The sequence below is a fragment of the Hyperolius riggenbachi genome, chromosome 6 (genome assembly GCF_040937935.1).
Source record: "Hyperolius riggenbachi isolate aHypRig1 chromosome 6, aHypRig1.pri, whole genome shotgun sequence".
Classification (NCBI taxonomy): Eukaryota; Metazoa; Chordata; class Amphibia; order Anura; family Hyperoliidae; genus Hyperolius; species Hyperolius riggenbachi.
In genome coordinates this window covers 200,101,066-200,113,419 of record NC_090651.1, presented here as the reverse complement: position 1 = coordinate 200,113,419, position 12,354 = coordinate 200,101,066, and the positions used below count along the sequence as shown (strand labels likewise).

At 44.4% G+C, this 12,354-nt stretch overlaps 1 protein-coding gene across 1 annotated transcript in view; it reads right to left on the bottom strand.

Moving 5' to 3' along the window:
- The window catches only part of UBASH3B (ubiquitin associated and SH3 domain containing B), a 263,575-nt gene extending 251,693 nt beyond the window's left edge, over positions 1–11,882 (bottom strand). Inside the window, exon 1 of the mRNA XM_068240295.1 lies at positions 11,449–11,882. Coding sequence (XP_068096396.1) covers positions 11,449–11,576 — 128 coding nt within the window. The 5' untranslated portion in view covers positions 11,577–11,882. The remainder of the gene's footprint in view (positions 1–11,448) is intronic.
- Between the last annotated feature and the right edge of the window lie 472 nt (positions 11,883–12,354).

The following is a 12,354-nucleotide window of genomic DNA, read 5'->3' as shown; positions in this document are numbered from 1 at the left end:
CTGCAGCCTGAGCATCCGATCCCAGCTCTGAACTCAGCCGCGTATTGCCGGTGACCCGGGTCCCGGCTTGATGACGTCATCAAGCCGGGACCCAGGTCACCGGCAATACGCGGCTGAGATCAGAGCTGGGATCGGATGCTCGGGCTGCAGGCTCATCGCTGGAACGAGGTAAGGTGAGAGAGGTGGCTTTATTTACATTTTTTTTAGCATCTGTGCACGGAGGGGCTGCCTAATGGGGGGGGGGGGGTTTCATACATCTGGCTACCCACACTGGGGGGGGGAGGGGGGGGTTGGGGGTGCAAAAAACTGCCAGGCATCTGGGTAATTGGGGGGGATGACATCTGACAATGGGGGATCATTTGATTATCTGGGGGAGGGGGTAACCTAATACTGGGGGCACATCTGGCTATAATTGGTGGGGGGGGCAATTATGGGGGTACATATGGCTATAAAGGGGGAAATTTTATCCGGGGGACACAACTGCCTATAATGAGGGGTGCCAATCCTGGCGGCGTTACTGTCTCTCTGTACTGGGGGGTGGTAGATACATGGGACACATCTGACTATACCGGGGTGCCGATATTGGGGTCACATCTGGCTAAACTGGGAAGGTTGGGCTGATACTCGGGGCACATCTGACTATATTAGGGGGGACATTAACTGGTGGAATGGTTTTATAAACTGTGGTACTTTTTATTTTTAAACTGGAATTGTTAAAAACTGAGAAATAATGCATTTTTTTTTATTTTTGTTCCCTTTTTTCAATTAAAATGCCTAGAAAACAAAATTGTTCTTGGGACTAAATACCCCCCATTGAAAGCCTGGTTTGTCTTGAAAAAAACGATATATAGATCATTTAGGTGTAGTGAGTAGGGATAAAGTTATTGCTGATTGAATAGGGACACCGCTAAAGCGTCAAAACTGCTCTGGTCAGTAAGGGGAAAACAAGGTCTGGATGCGAAGTGGTTAAAGAGAACCAGAGGTGGTTTCTTGGGGGGTAGATGGGACACAGAGGCATGTTCTCTGCCCCATGACATGCCTCTGTGTCCCCCTACCGCCGTTCTCTGCCCCAGCCCCCCCCACTGCTGTGCTATGGCCTCCCAAAATTAGCAACAATATTGGTCGCTATCTCTGAGGGTAATGGAAGGAGAGATTCCCTGCTCAAAACGCCCACTATGGGCATTCCTGCAGGCTTTCTCTCCCTGGCCAAGCCCCCTTCTGCTCCGTGAGAGATCTCTCTCCTTCCAGCGTTGTGACCCACAGGTTATGAAAATGAAAGTGGGGCAGTGTGGGCCTCTGAAGCGGCAGTTTTGGCGGCTACCTGATCCACCCAGCACCCGGATCAGGTGGCATAATTTTTTTTTTATTTTATGAGCCCACCTCTGGCTCTCTTTAAGGTACAATATTTGAAAGCAGCATACGCCGTAAAATGCATTGTCTACGAGTGCACAATAAAGAAAGGTTTTTTTAACTCTTAAACTTGAGAATTATTTATCGAAGGTAGGATCTCACTTTCAATAATGTGCATACATCGTTTACAGATACACACACAACAATTTTTGGAGCATCTCCAGTAATAACCTTACTGCAGCTGAAAAATGTAATCCCTCACACTCAGTGATGTTAGTCTTAAAGGCTGGTGCACACTACAAGAGAGAGCCTTTCTAAGCACCTTGTGATTTTAAAAGCTCCTGCGAATGTTATCCTATGTGTATGTTCACACTAGAGCTATGAGATTTTGTAAAAATCCCCCATAGCACTGCATTAGCAAGAGCTTTTAAAATCTCTAGTGTTTAAAAAGCTCTTGTAGTGTGCAGCAGTCCTAAGACTAATTAAAAAAAAAAATCAGCCTTGGATGCACAGCCTTCTGGGTAATTACATCACTTGCAGCTCCTTCCTGATTTTCATAACTGATGCTGCTGATATGTATGCCCTGGTATCTAAGCACTCATACCTCCTACACGTGTACTCCATAGTTCGAGGCTAGAGAGCGACCCACCAAATTAACTCTGTGCCACCACTGGTTCACAAGGTAGCTTCCATATACCCCATCTCAGGAACGAGCAAGAGTGGGGGCTGCAATTTGGCACAAAGGTAGTTTGTGGGGTGCCCTCCCAACCTTCGAAAGGTTGATGTGTGTAGGAGGTATGAGTGACATGAGATATCGGGGATTAAATATCAGCACCATAATCTAATATTGTAGAAAATTTGATCAGGCACAGCTCCGGCATAGCAGCCTAGTAGAAAACAGAGAAATAGCAGAAAACAGTGTGAAAACCAGTCTGTCTCACACTAAACATTGCGGCAAGTACATTTGCGATTCTCTTTCAGAGAACAAGAATCGCTCGCTAAACGAGAATTGTAAACAGAATAAAATTGGGTATCTATATAAGAAAAAAAAATGGGTGTGTTTTCAACTAAGGGAATAAAAAATAACCCTTTAGCTCTGTGTGCCAGTAGTAAACATGATTCCTCCCATGCTGCATGAGGCATTTTTTCTATACCACACTGACAGGGTAAGATGATTTTGTCTCTTTGGATTATGTTCTCTTCTCATAACACACTCTTTTCCTGTGTTTTGTAAAAACATTTTCCTCACCTTACAGTTTCTCTTTAAGACAACTTACTAAGGCCTAGTCACAGTTCCTCTTAACAATTCTAAACAAAATAAAAAAAATTGTTCACAAAGCACATTGCTAAAATACTTGGTATATTGGCAGGTAGGAAGGGATAGGTTTTAGGGATAGGTGGTAGGAGCATTTATTTATTTTTCTGCACATAAAGTAGTTTTACTAATGTACATTTTATATTTTTACTTAACTAATGGTAATTTGGACAATATATTCCTCTTACTTTTTGACGGTTAAAAAGTAAACACATTTATATGATTTATATAATTTTACTAATGAAAATAAGTAACAAAAATAGTAATACCATAAGCAGGCAAATTTAAATGAGAGGAAAGAAGAGAGAGAGACAATTCTTAATGACATCACTCAGTCTTTGTGCACAGAAAACAAAAAGGTGTCACCACATTTTTTTCCAGGCCTTTACTGAAAAAAAATAAAACGTTAAGAATAGCAAAAAAAGTGGCCCAGGCAGGAAAAACTGACAAGATGGAACAGTATGAGAGTACTGAAAAGTATGCCCCAAGAAGTGAAATTCTGCATATGAGTGTCATTTGTCACATCATCAGTGCTATTTATCAGATCATCAAGTTTACATTTCTGGGTTGTATCAAAGTCGTGGAAAATGTAGCCAGCAGAAGTAGACCATACAAGTATTACAAGCTTACAAGTATCTTCTCCTAAACTGCTAACGACAAGCTTTGTCAGATTTACCTAGCCAGATGGTTAAGACCACATGCCACTAGGGTGCCACTCAGTGGCATAGCAATAGGGGGTGCAGAGGCAGCGACTGCATCGGGGCCCTTGGGCCATAGGGGCCCTCCCCCAACCACAGTATTAGCTCTTTATTGGTCCTGTGCTGATAATATTCACTTCTATAGATGCTTTGAATAGTAGTAATCACGAAAACTGTTCCCCAGTCCCTTTTTGCACCTCTGATATTGTGGTTGTCCTTGATTGCTGAAATCTGCTCCCAAAACCGCTAGCGTTTTGCAGATCTGCTAGCGGTTTTGGTGTGCACTGGGCCTTACAGATTGCCCAGCAAGCTCATAGTAAACCAAAACGCAATGATTCAGAACATGGAGGAGCTCCTACAAACTGTGTGAGAAAGCCCATGTAGAATGTCGCTTCACACTGACTCTCTTAGTCTCTTGTGTATCATCATACACACATGATTTAACTGACATTCATCTGCAGATCAGATCCACCAGGATGGATTTTCAGATCTGCAGATCTGCAGATGAATGTCAGTTAAATCATGTGTGTATGATGATCTGCAGATCTCATAGACTATCATTGCAATTTGCAGGAATTGATTTTTGGCAGGAACAGATCTTTTGCAGATACTGATCTTTTGTGTCTGTACAGCATCTGTGTGTGCAGCATCTTGCAAAGATTTTTTTCTGATGTGGAGTTCAGCTCCATAGAAAAGACTGTGTAGAGTATGGCTCTTATACTACAGGAAGGGTGGTAAGATTGGCCTGTGATCTTTCATTTTCCAAAGACTATGGTCTGATGTCTGTATGTGGCCTAAGAGTAGGTTCCCACTTGTTTTAAAAATGTATCCGTTGCTCAGTTTTTTGGCCCGGATCAAAAACAGAGCCATGCATACCAATCATAAAAATAGCATCCTTCTTCACTAAAAAAAAACCCAAACAAACAAACAAACAAAAAAAAAAACAGATCCGTCTGCGTTCAGGGGGATCCGTTTTAAAAACCTGAACAGACGGTATGGATTTGCAGCATTTTCCCGGACCGTGATTTTCTTCGCATACACGGAGGGGTAGTGAAGGGCAATGTAAAAACGGATCCCCCTCCACACAGGCAGTTTTGGACACAGAAACAGATCTGTTTCTGTGTCACAGCCTGTGGGTGGGGAGGGGGTCGCCATGCTGGAGGGGGTAGCACCCAGGTCAGGGGTGACAGCGGTCGTCGGGGAGGGTCACCCCCTCCCTTGGGTCTCCTGTCCCTGCTCCCCCTCCAGCTATTCATGCGAAATTTGTTAAAATGTATGCAGCAAATGGGTAGCTTACCTTCTCTCCACTTGTTCCGCTGGCTACGTCACTTCCTGCAATGCTGCTCTCCAAATTATTGAGGGAGACATTGCAGAAAGTAAAGCGGCAAGCGGCGAAATGCAAGAAGAGAAGGTACGCTTCCCTGCTCGCCGCATACTTTACATTTTAACAAGTTTTGCACAAATAGCTGGAGAGGAGTGAGGACGGGGGGACCCAGGTGAGGAAGGAAAGGGCGACCCCCCCCCCCCCTCCGACTGCTGTCACCCCCGTCCTGGCTGCTTCCCCTCCAGTATGGCACCCTCTTCCCCCTGGGCATACGTTTCTACGGACTGGAAACGTATGCTCCTAACATATTTAGAAAGTTAAAAACTGAGGACAATAAAAAAAATAGAATATATATATATATATATATATATATATATATATATATATATATATATATATATATATATATATATATATATATATATATATATATATATATATATATATATATATATATATATATATATATATATATATATATCAAACCGGATCTGTTTCAAAGTTCAATAGTGCACTGCATAACGCTACAACAGGGGCAGAGCCCAACGTGCACTCTGCACATTATAATGTGCAAGTTCCTTTATATAGCATGAAGCCTGTTATAGTAATGTGCTTGCTAATGCAGGAATTATCCAGAAATGCACTGTAGAAATTCCATTTAGGTAGCAGACCAGGTAAATAATAGATATTAGATAGCAATCAATTATTTACCTGATTGACCGCAAATTGACCAATGTACTTCCACCTTTAGGGCTCATTTCCACTACAGCGAATTTGCATGCGTTTTTCGCATGAAAATTCGCATAGCAATACAAGTGAATGGGACTGTTTCCACTTGTCAGGATTCCTTTGCGTTTTTCTGTGCAGAAAAAATTAGCATGGCAGAGCCATCAGAATTCGCATACCGCATACCGCTATGCGAATCGCATACAATATATTTAATAGGAAATTCGCATGAGGTTTGTGCATGCGAATTTTCATGCAAATTCGCATAGAAACAATGGAAAAGCACACCAGCACTGCCATGGTTAAATTCGCATACATCGTCATCCGTTCGCATGAAAATTCGTATAGACCCGCATGCGAAATTCGCATCCGCATGCGAATTTTTACCGCGGCCATTCGCACCGCACAAGTGGAAATGCAGCCTCAGGATACTTTCATACAGGAGGCTGAATTGTACACGCTTGTCAAGCATTCTCAGCCTCCAGGCCACGAGCGCCTTTCGGGTGCAACTTCATTCAGTGCTTGTAACCCCACACATCTACATTTGACACATGATGGTGTTCAGTGGAATAACTAGGGAGCTTGGGACCCAGGTGCGACTTTTACATGGGGGCCCCAAGCACTGTATTGATATGGAGCCCCAAAATCTATTAAGGACAGCTGCAGTGTCAGAGAGGTGTATTTAGAGAAAGGAAACAGTTTGTTAAGGCATACCACTATGCAATGCACATACAGAGGTGTTCATTATCAGAATAGCACCAATAAAAGCTAATAAGATGAATGAAGGTGGGCCCCTATGGTCCAGGGGCCCCGGTGCGGTTGCTACCTCTGCACCCCCTATTGCTACGCCACTAGTGGCATTACCGTGACATGCCACTTCTCCATCATCCACTCCGAGTGCTAGCAAGTGCCTGGCTAGTGCAAGGAGGCAGATGACAGGCAGTGAATTCAATGCCCTCAACCTCCTGGGTGAAAGAGACCAGACATGACTTGTTCGGTGTACTCTGAAAAAAACCTCTAAAGAAAACTTCAGTGCTATTTGTTTCTTTCCCTCCATGCACCTTCCCAGAAACCATTGTAAGGGCCAGTGCACACCAAAAAGTGCTAGCTTAATCACAAACGCTTTGCGCTTTTTGAAGTGATTTTTCAGAGCGATTCTAGGCATGTGCCTAGTGATTTTCTAATCATGCCTAGCACTTTTTGGAGCATTTTGGTGTAGCTTGGAAAATCGCTCTGTTCTAGCACTTTTCAAATCAATTTTTTACTTTCCTATACTTAAAATGGAGGCTGAATCGCCTCAGAAAAGCGCAGAAATGCTGCAGGACCCACATTTGCCTTTGGGAGAAAAACACGTTGCTCTGGTGTGATCCATCCCATTCAAATACATTAGCCAATCGCTTTTCAAAGCGCTAGCATTTTTAAAAGCGCTCAGTAGCGCTCTTGGAGCTCGATTCACAAAGCTGTGATAAATGCTATCATGGCCGTGATAAGCTCAGTGCGCGGGTTAGCGCACGTACAGGTTTGCACGCATAATAGTAAAGGTTTGAGTGCATTAACTTTCCCATTTCCCATTGAACGGGGAAAGTTAATGCACGCAAACCTTTACTATTACGCGCGCACAAACTTGTACGTGCGCTAACCCACGCACAGGGCCAGTTTTAGCAACAATGGGGCCCCAGAGCAAAATAAACCTGGGGGGCCCCCCAACAGATGCCCCAGTGTGAAGCCTTAATCGATCGGAGCTCCACATTCTGGCTATCCTAGCCTGCAAGAGGGGACACAACATCATTTAAAAAAAAAAAAAAAACTTCCCACACTCTTAACATAAAAAAAAAAAAAAAAAAAAAAAAAAAATATATATATTGGGAAAATAGGAAAAATGCCAGGGATCTTCATACAGCCATATTACGGCTGTATAGCGATCCCTGGCCAAAGCGCTGCGGCTGCGGAGGGGTTTCCAGGAGCGTATGGACCCCCTGGAAACCCCGTCAGGAAATTCATTCCTCTTTCTTTTGATACATGTAAAATTACACAACCGTTAGGTTTATTACTAAAAGTGTCATTTACTGCATTCAAAAGTATACTTTTTTCCTTTGAAACTTTAAAATCGATTTTCTCAAAAACTATAAGGTCTTTTTGAAAAATGTTTTTTCCTCTTATTCCCAATGATCTCCTTAACATATGCTGCAAATTTAGAGTTTCTAGCTTTTAAGGTGGATTTGCTATTAACCGTTAAAGTCGGCGGGTTTATAAATGTGTATTTTTTTTCTTTTGAAACTTTAAAATTGATTTTCTCAAAAACTATAAGGTCTTTTTTGAAAAATGTTTTTCCTCTTGTAGCCACTGGGGGCCCCTACAGGCTCTGGGGCCCTGGGGCAATTGCCTCCTTTGCCTCTATGGTAGCGCCTTCTCTGCCCGCGCACTGAGCGTATCATGGCTGTGATAGCATTTATCACGGCTTTGTGAATCAAGCTCAAGGTGTGCACCAGCCCTAACAGGGGGCCAATGAACCAGAAACAGTACCACCCCTCCAAGTGGAGCATGGTAGTGTGTCGTTACAGCCACACTGTAACGCAGAATGTCGCACCACAATACAAAACCAATTTGACATTCACAGTGTGGCCATGGCTGTGCAGTCTAATGGTGTGCAGCATCCCAACACACTGCATGCAGTGCACTACCGCACCTTAACAATAACAGTAAGCATACTTTCATTGATGGCATTCTTCACTGTATACAATGCAAGATTCAGATAACGTGCAAGTACGACTTTTCTGTTCCGTTCTCCTGCTTTACAGGGGGTGCAACGTAACTAACGACCCACACTGAGAACCTAGCCTTAAGGCCCATTCGCACTTGCGTTTTCAAAACACCGGCGATTTTTGCCGGCATTTTGCAGTAGTGATTTTTCCGCAATTTCACATGGAAAAATCACTGAACACTGCGTTGATTTGTGCTTCTATAGCACTGAAACGTGATCGCCAGTAAATCGCCTGAAAATGGTGCAGGCTACGTGTTCACGGTTTTTGGGCAATTTGTGGCGATTAGCGCTAATCGGCCAAGTAAGAACGGGCTCATAGGGTTTTATTACACTAGCGCTTGTGTTTGAGCGTTTTGCCAAAACCATGGCAAAACGCTCTAGTGTGAATGAGCCCTTAGCGTCTGAGCCCACTAATGCAGTTGTGTCCAATTCTGTCCACTTTTCAGTATCTGTAACATTGATGTGTGTTACAAAAAAGCAGAACAACTGCAATAGTGGGCTCAGGCCCAAAGTGAATTTTGATTTCTCAGAATGCAAAAGATAATAAAAAAGGTTTCACAATCATGAAAGGAAATCCTTCAGTTTTGCACATCTGGGTTTTTTTTTCCCGTTTTTTTAAATAGCTTTCTATTCCAGTACCTTAGACAATAAAAAAATATTTCCACTACGTCTGCTTGCAGGTTTCAGACCTCCCACAAGAGCTTATTATCCATTTGAAAAGAGATGAAGGAGATCACATTAATGAAACCATATAAAACATAACGTGTTCCAGGAACTAGATAATAACACCAGGTCCATTATTATAGGCTGCAGAACCTCAGTAAAAGAAAAAAAAAATCATTCACTTTACAGAGACTTGATCGTGAACCTATACAATTTCCATAAAATAAAAAAAATCTTTCTATCCTATTATGGATTACAGTAACTTATATTTAGTCTGCATTAGGAATCTTTCAAGCGAGCATTCTAAGGCCACATTTGCAGTGGGGTATTGATTTGTTTTCCCTATATAACAGGAATGCAACGCAATGGAACGCAAAAGACGTATCACACCTTACGGCCGCGTTGCTGCACATACAGTGAAGCACCCAGTCAATTAATAATAAGCTTTACCCTACCGTAAACATGCATGTTTCTTGGTAATGCAGTGCGTTACCATACCGCAATCCATTGTTTCGCAATGCACCCGCCGCACCATGAACATCGCCTAGGTGGTGCATAGTGGTGCAGTAAGCCAGGTTACAACGCGGCCATTGCACCACTGTGAACACGGGGCACCACTGCCAACACATGGTAAATGTACGACTTGAAAGTTATAATACATTCAAAAAATAAAGAAAAGAAAAACTCACCCAAAAAAACAAAAAAAAAACCTGCAATTATGGAATTACGAGGTATTAAAAAAGAGTAAATGACCTTAAAGGGATACTGTAGGGGGGGGGGGGGGTCGGGGGAAAATGAGTTGAACTTACCCAGGGCTTCTAATGGTCCCCGCAGGCATCCTGTGCCCGCGCAGCCGCTCACCAATGCTCTGGCCCCGCCTCCGGTTCACTTCTGGAATTTCAGACTTTAAAGTCTGAAAACCACTGCGCCCGCATTGCCGTGTCCCTGCACCCGCTGATGTCACCAGGAGCGTACTGCGCAGGCCCAGTATGGTCTGTGTCTGCACAGTACGCTCCTGGTGACATCAGCGGGTGCAGGGACACGGCAATGCTGGTGCAGTGGTTTTCAGACTTTAAAGTCTGAAATTCCAGAGGTGAACCAGAGGTGGGGCCGGTGCATCGGTGACTGGCTGCGTGGGCACAGGATGCCTGCGGGGGACCATTAGAAGCCCCGGGTAAGTTCAACTCATTTTCCCCCGACCCCCCTACAGTATCCCTTTAAAGGAGTTCTGTGTTAGTCAAAAAGTAAAATAAGCTGACACTTACCTGGGGCTTCTATCAGCCCCCTGCAGCGGTAACGTCCCGCGCTGTCCTTTCCCGATGCGCCGGTCCCCGCCGCCAGTTCCTGTGTAATCACGCGAGTGATTTCACTGCAGCTGCGCGGCCGAGCTCTCGCTCCCGCACGCGTCATCAGAGCTTACTGCGCAGGCGCAGTACAATAAAACTTCGTACTGCGCCTGCGCAGTAAGCTCCCGATGATGCGAACAGGAGCGTGCATTATTCAGCTATGCCAGACGAATAATGCCCGGTGCCGGTGGCAGGGAAAGGGTGATCAGAGGAGGATGGTGTGGGACATCACCGCTGCAGGGGGCTGATAGAAGCCCCAGGTAAGTGTCAGCTTGTTTTACTTTTTGACTAGCACAGAACCCCTTTAACATGTAAAAAGCACAAAAAGGGCTGGTTCACACAGGCTTCTGCCGAGCTTTCGCTCAGCGCCACATTCAAATGCCAGTGTTTAGACGCTAGCTTTTGAAGGCTTTTGGGAAGCCTTCAAGGCTAGCAGTTTGGATCTTTGCACTCTTTTCCTGCCATTTACCGCCTCTGAAAGCAACATGTTTCTTTCAAGACGAAACACAACGCCTAAATCTACCGCAGGCTTTCATGAAAGCCTGCCAAAAGCCAGCTCTAATCGCTCCAATTCACTCAAATGGGACGGCGGTAGATCCCCAAAAATGCCTGTGTGAATCAGCCCTTACACATTAAAACTATTGTATCTGGTTCAAATGTGGCCTTTTACAAAATTAACTGCAAAATGTGTACAGAAATGTTTCCACCCCATTAACCTGTGAGATAGCGGATTCAGCAGACTAGTATTTAGTACTGGAAACTCCTCAGTGCTGACCTTGGCTCCTGAACAGTTACAGATTGATGCTTCAGTGCATAGGCATTCTTGCTACAATTGTTGACAACACACATGCTTGCAACACTCGGCCACAGGCATAAATTCTGACTAGACACAAATTCATTCTGCCACATTGTAAAACAGACAGCATCGCTGAGGAGAAGCCAATAGATTCCTATTATGTACACACACAGAAGGCAAGAGGTTCTGGAGCAGCTGCATTGGTTGTAGACGGCTGTGTTTACGGACTTGTCAGAGACGATCATTTCTGCGAGCACTACAGCTGTGCGCTCTATTCGCTGCAGACCGTCTACAATGCGTAACGCTGCTAGATATTCCATGAACACGCCAAATAGCAGCTGCGTTCCCAGCCCCCCCCTGCGCGCTAATCATTCATAAATTTCTCAGAACTGCAGAAACACGGCTAGAGTAGCAGCAGCCGCAGCCTCTGAATCCTCCTTATCAGCGTAGCGGACCAGATAGAACTTACGCCCTTGCTTTCGGGAAGCCCATGGACAGCAGGATTTCAAGGGAAGATCCATGTTTGATGGTGCCTGTGCGGTGCTGCCTGTTCTTTCGAGGGATGATCTTACTGTAGAGGTCTTCTTTGGCTGCCATAGCAGGGATGGGGTGGAAGCAGTTTTACGGTCTCATTCAGCCATGTCACAGACACAGGCTTGTGATAAGAGGCAGCTTCTAGTGTCAGCAGCTTCCTGCAGTGGTCACAGGCAGGGTAGGAAGTGACACATTTTATCAGTGATCCAGCACGCCTGCTATGAGCTCACAATTCTCCAGGAGAGCCCCCCTCCCCGCACTTCCTCCAGCCAGGTAATGGGCCCTCTCTCCACAAGTCATGTTTGAATGGATCAAAAGAGGTGTCTTCGGGCCATGCTACCCCCTCCCTCCTCCTTAAAGGGGCAGCACGGGGTCCCCAGCTTTAGCTCTTTGGAAACAGCAGAGCACTGTTGCCTATTTTAATGCACATTCACTCCTGACAAATAGTATTGCAGTGCAGCTGCCATCTACTGGCTTAATACAGACACTGCAATATCTATTGCACTCACAAAATGCTTATATTACTTTTTCAAAAGTGGAAGAAATTCAAATTCAATAACCCGAATAAACATAATGTAAATCTACTGAAATATGTACTAATAATATTGTGGGACAAAGTAAACTTAGATACTGAAATAAGCTTCAGTTTGTGGAGTCCCTATCCCATCAAGGAACCCCACAAGAGACTGAGCCATGCTTCAGAACTACATGCTCAATTTAGATTTTCCTCAGCCAACCTGTTTCTAATTCTTTTGCCTGGTTTTCCCTAATCTGGTTGGTGGTCACCAATACCCATTATTCAGGATCTTAGAAGATTCGGGACACCACTTTGCACCAGGGA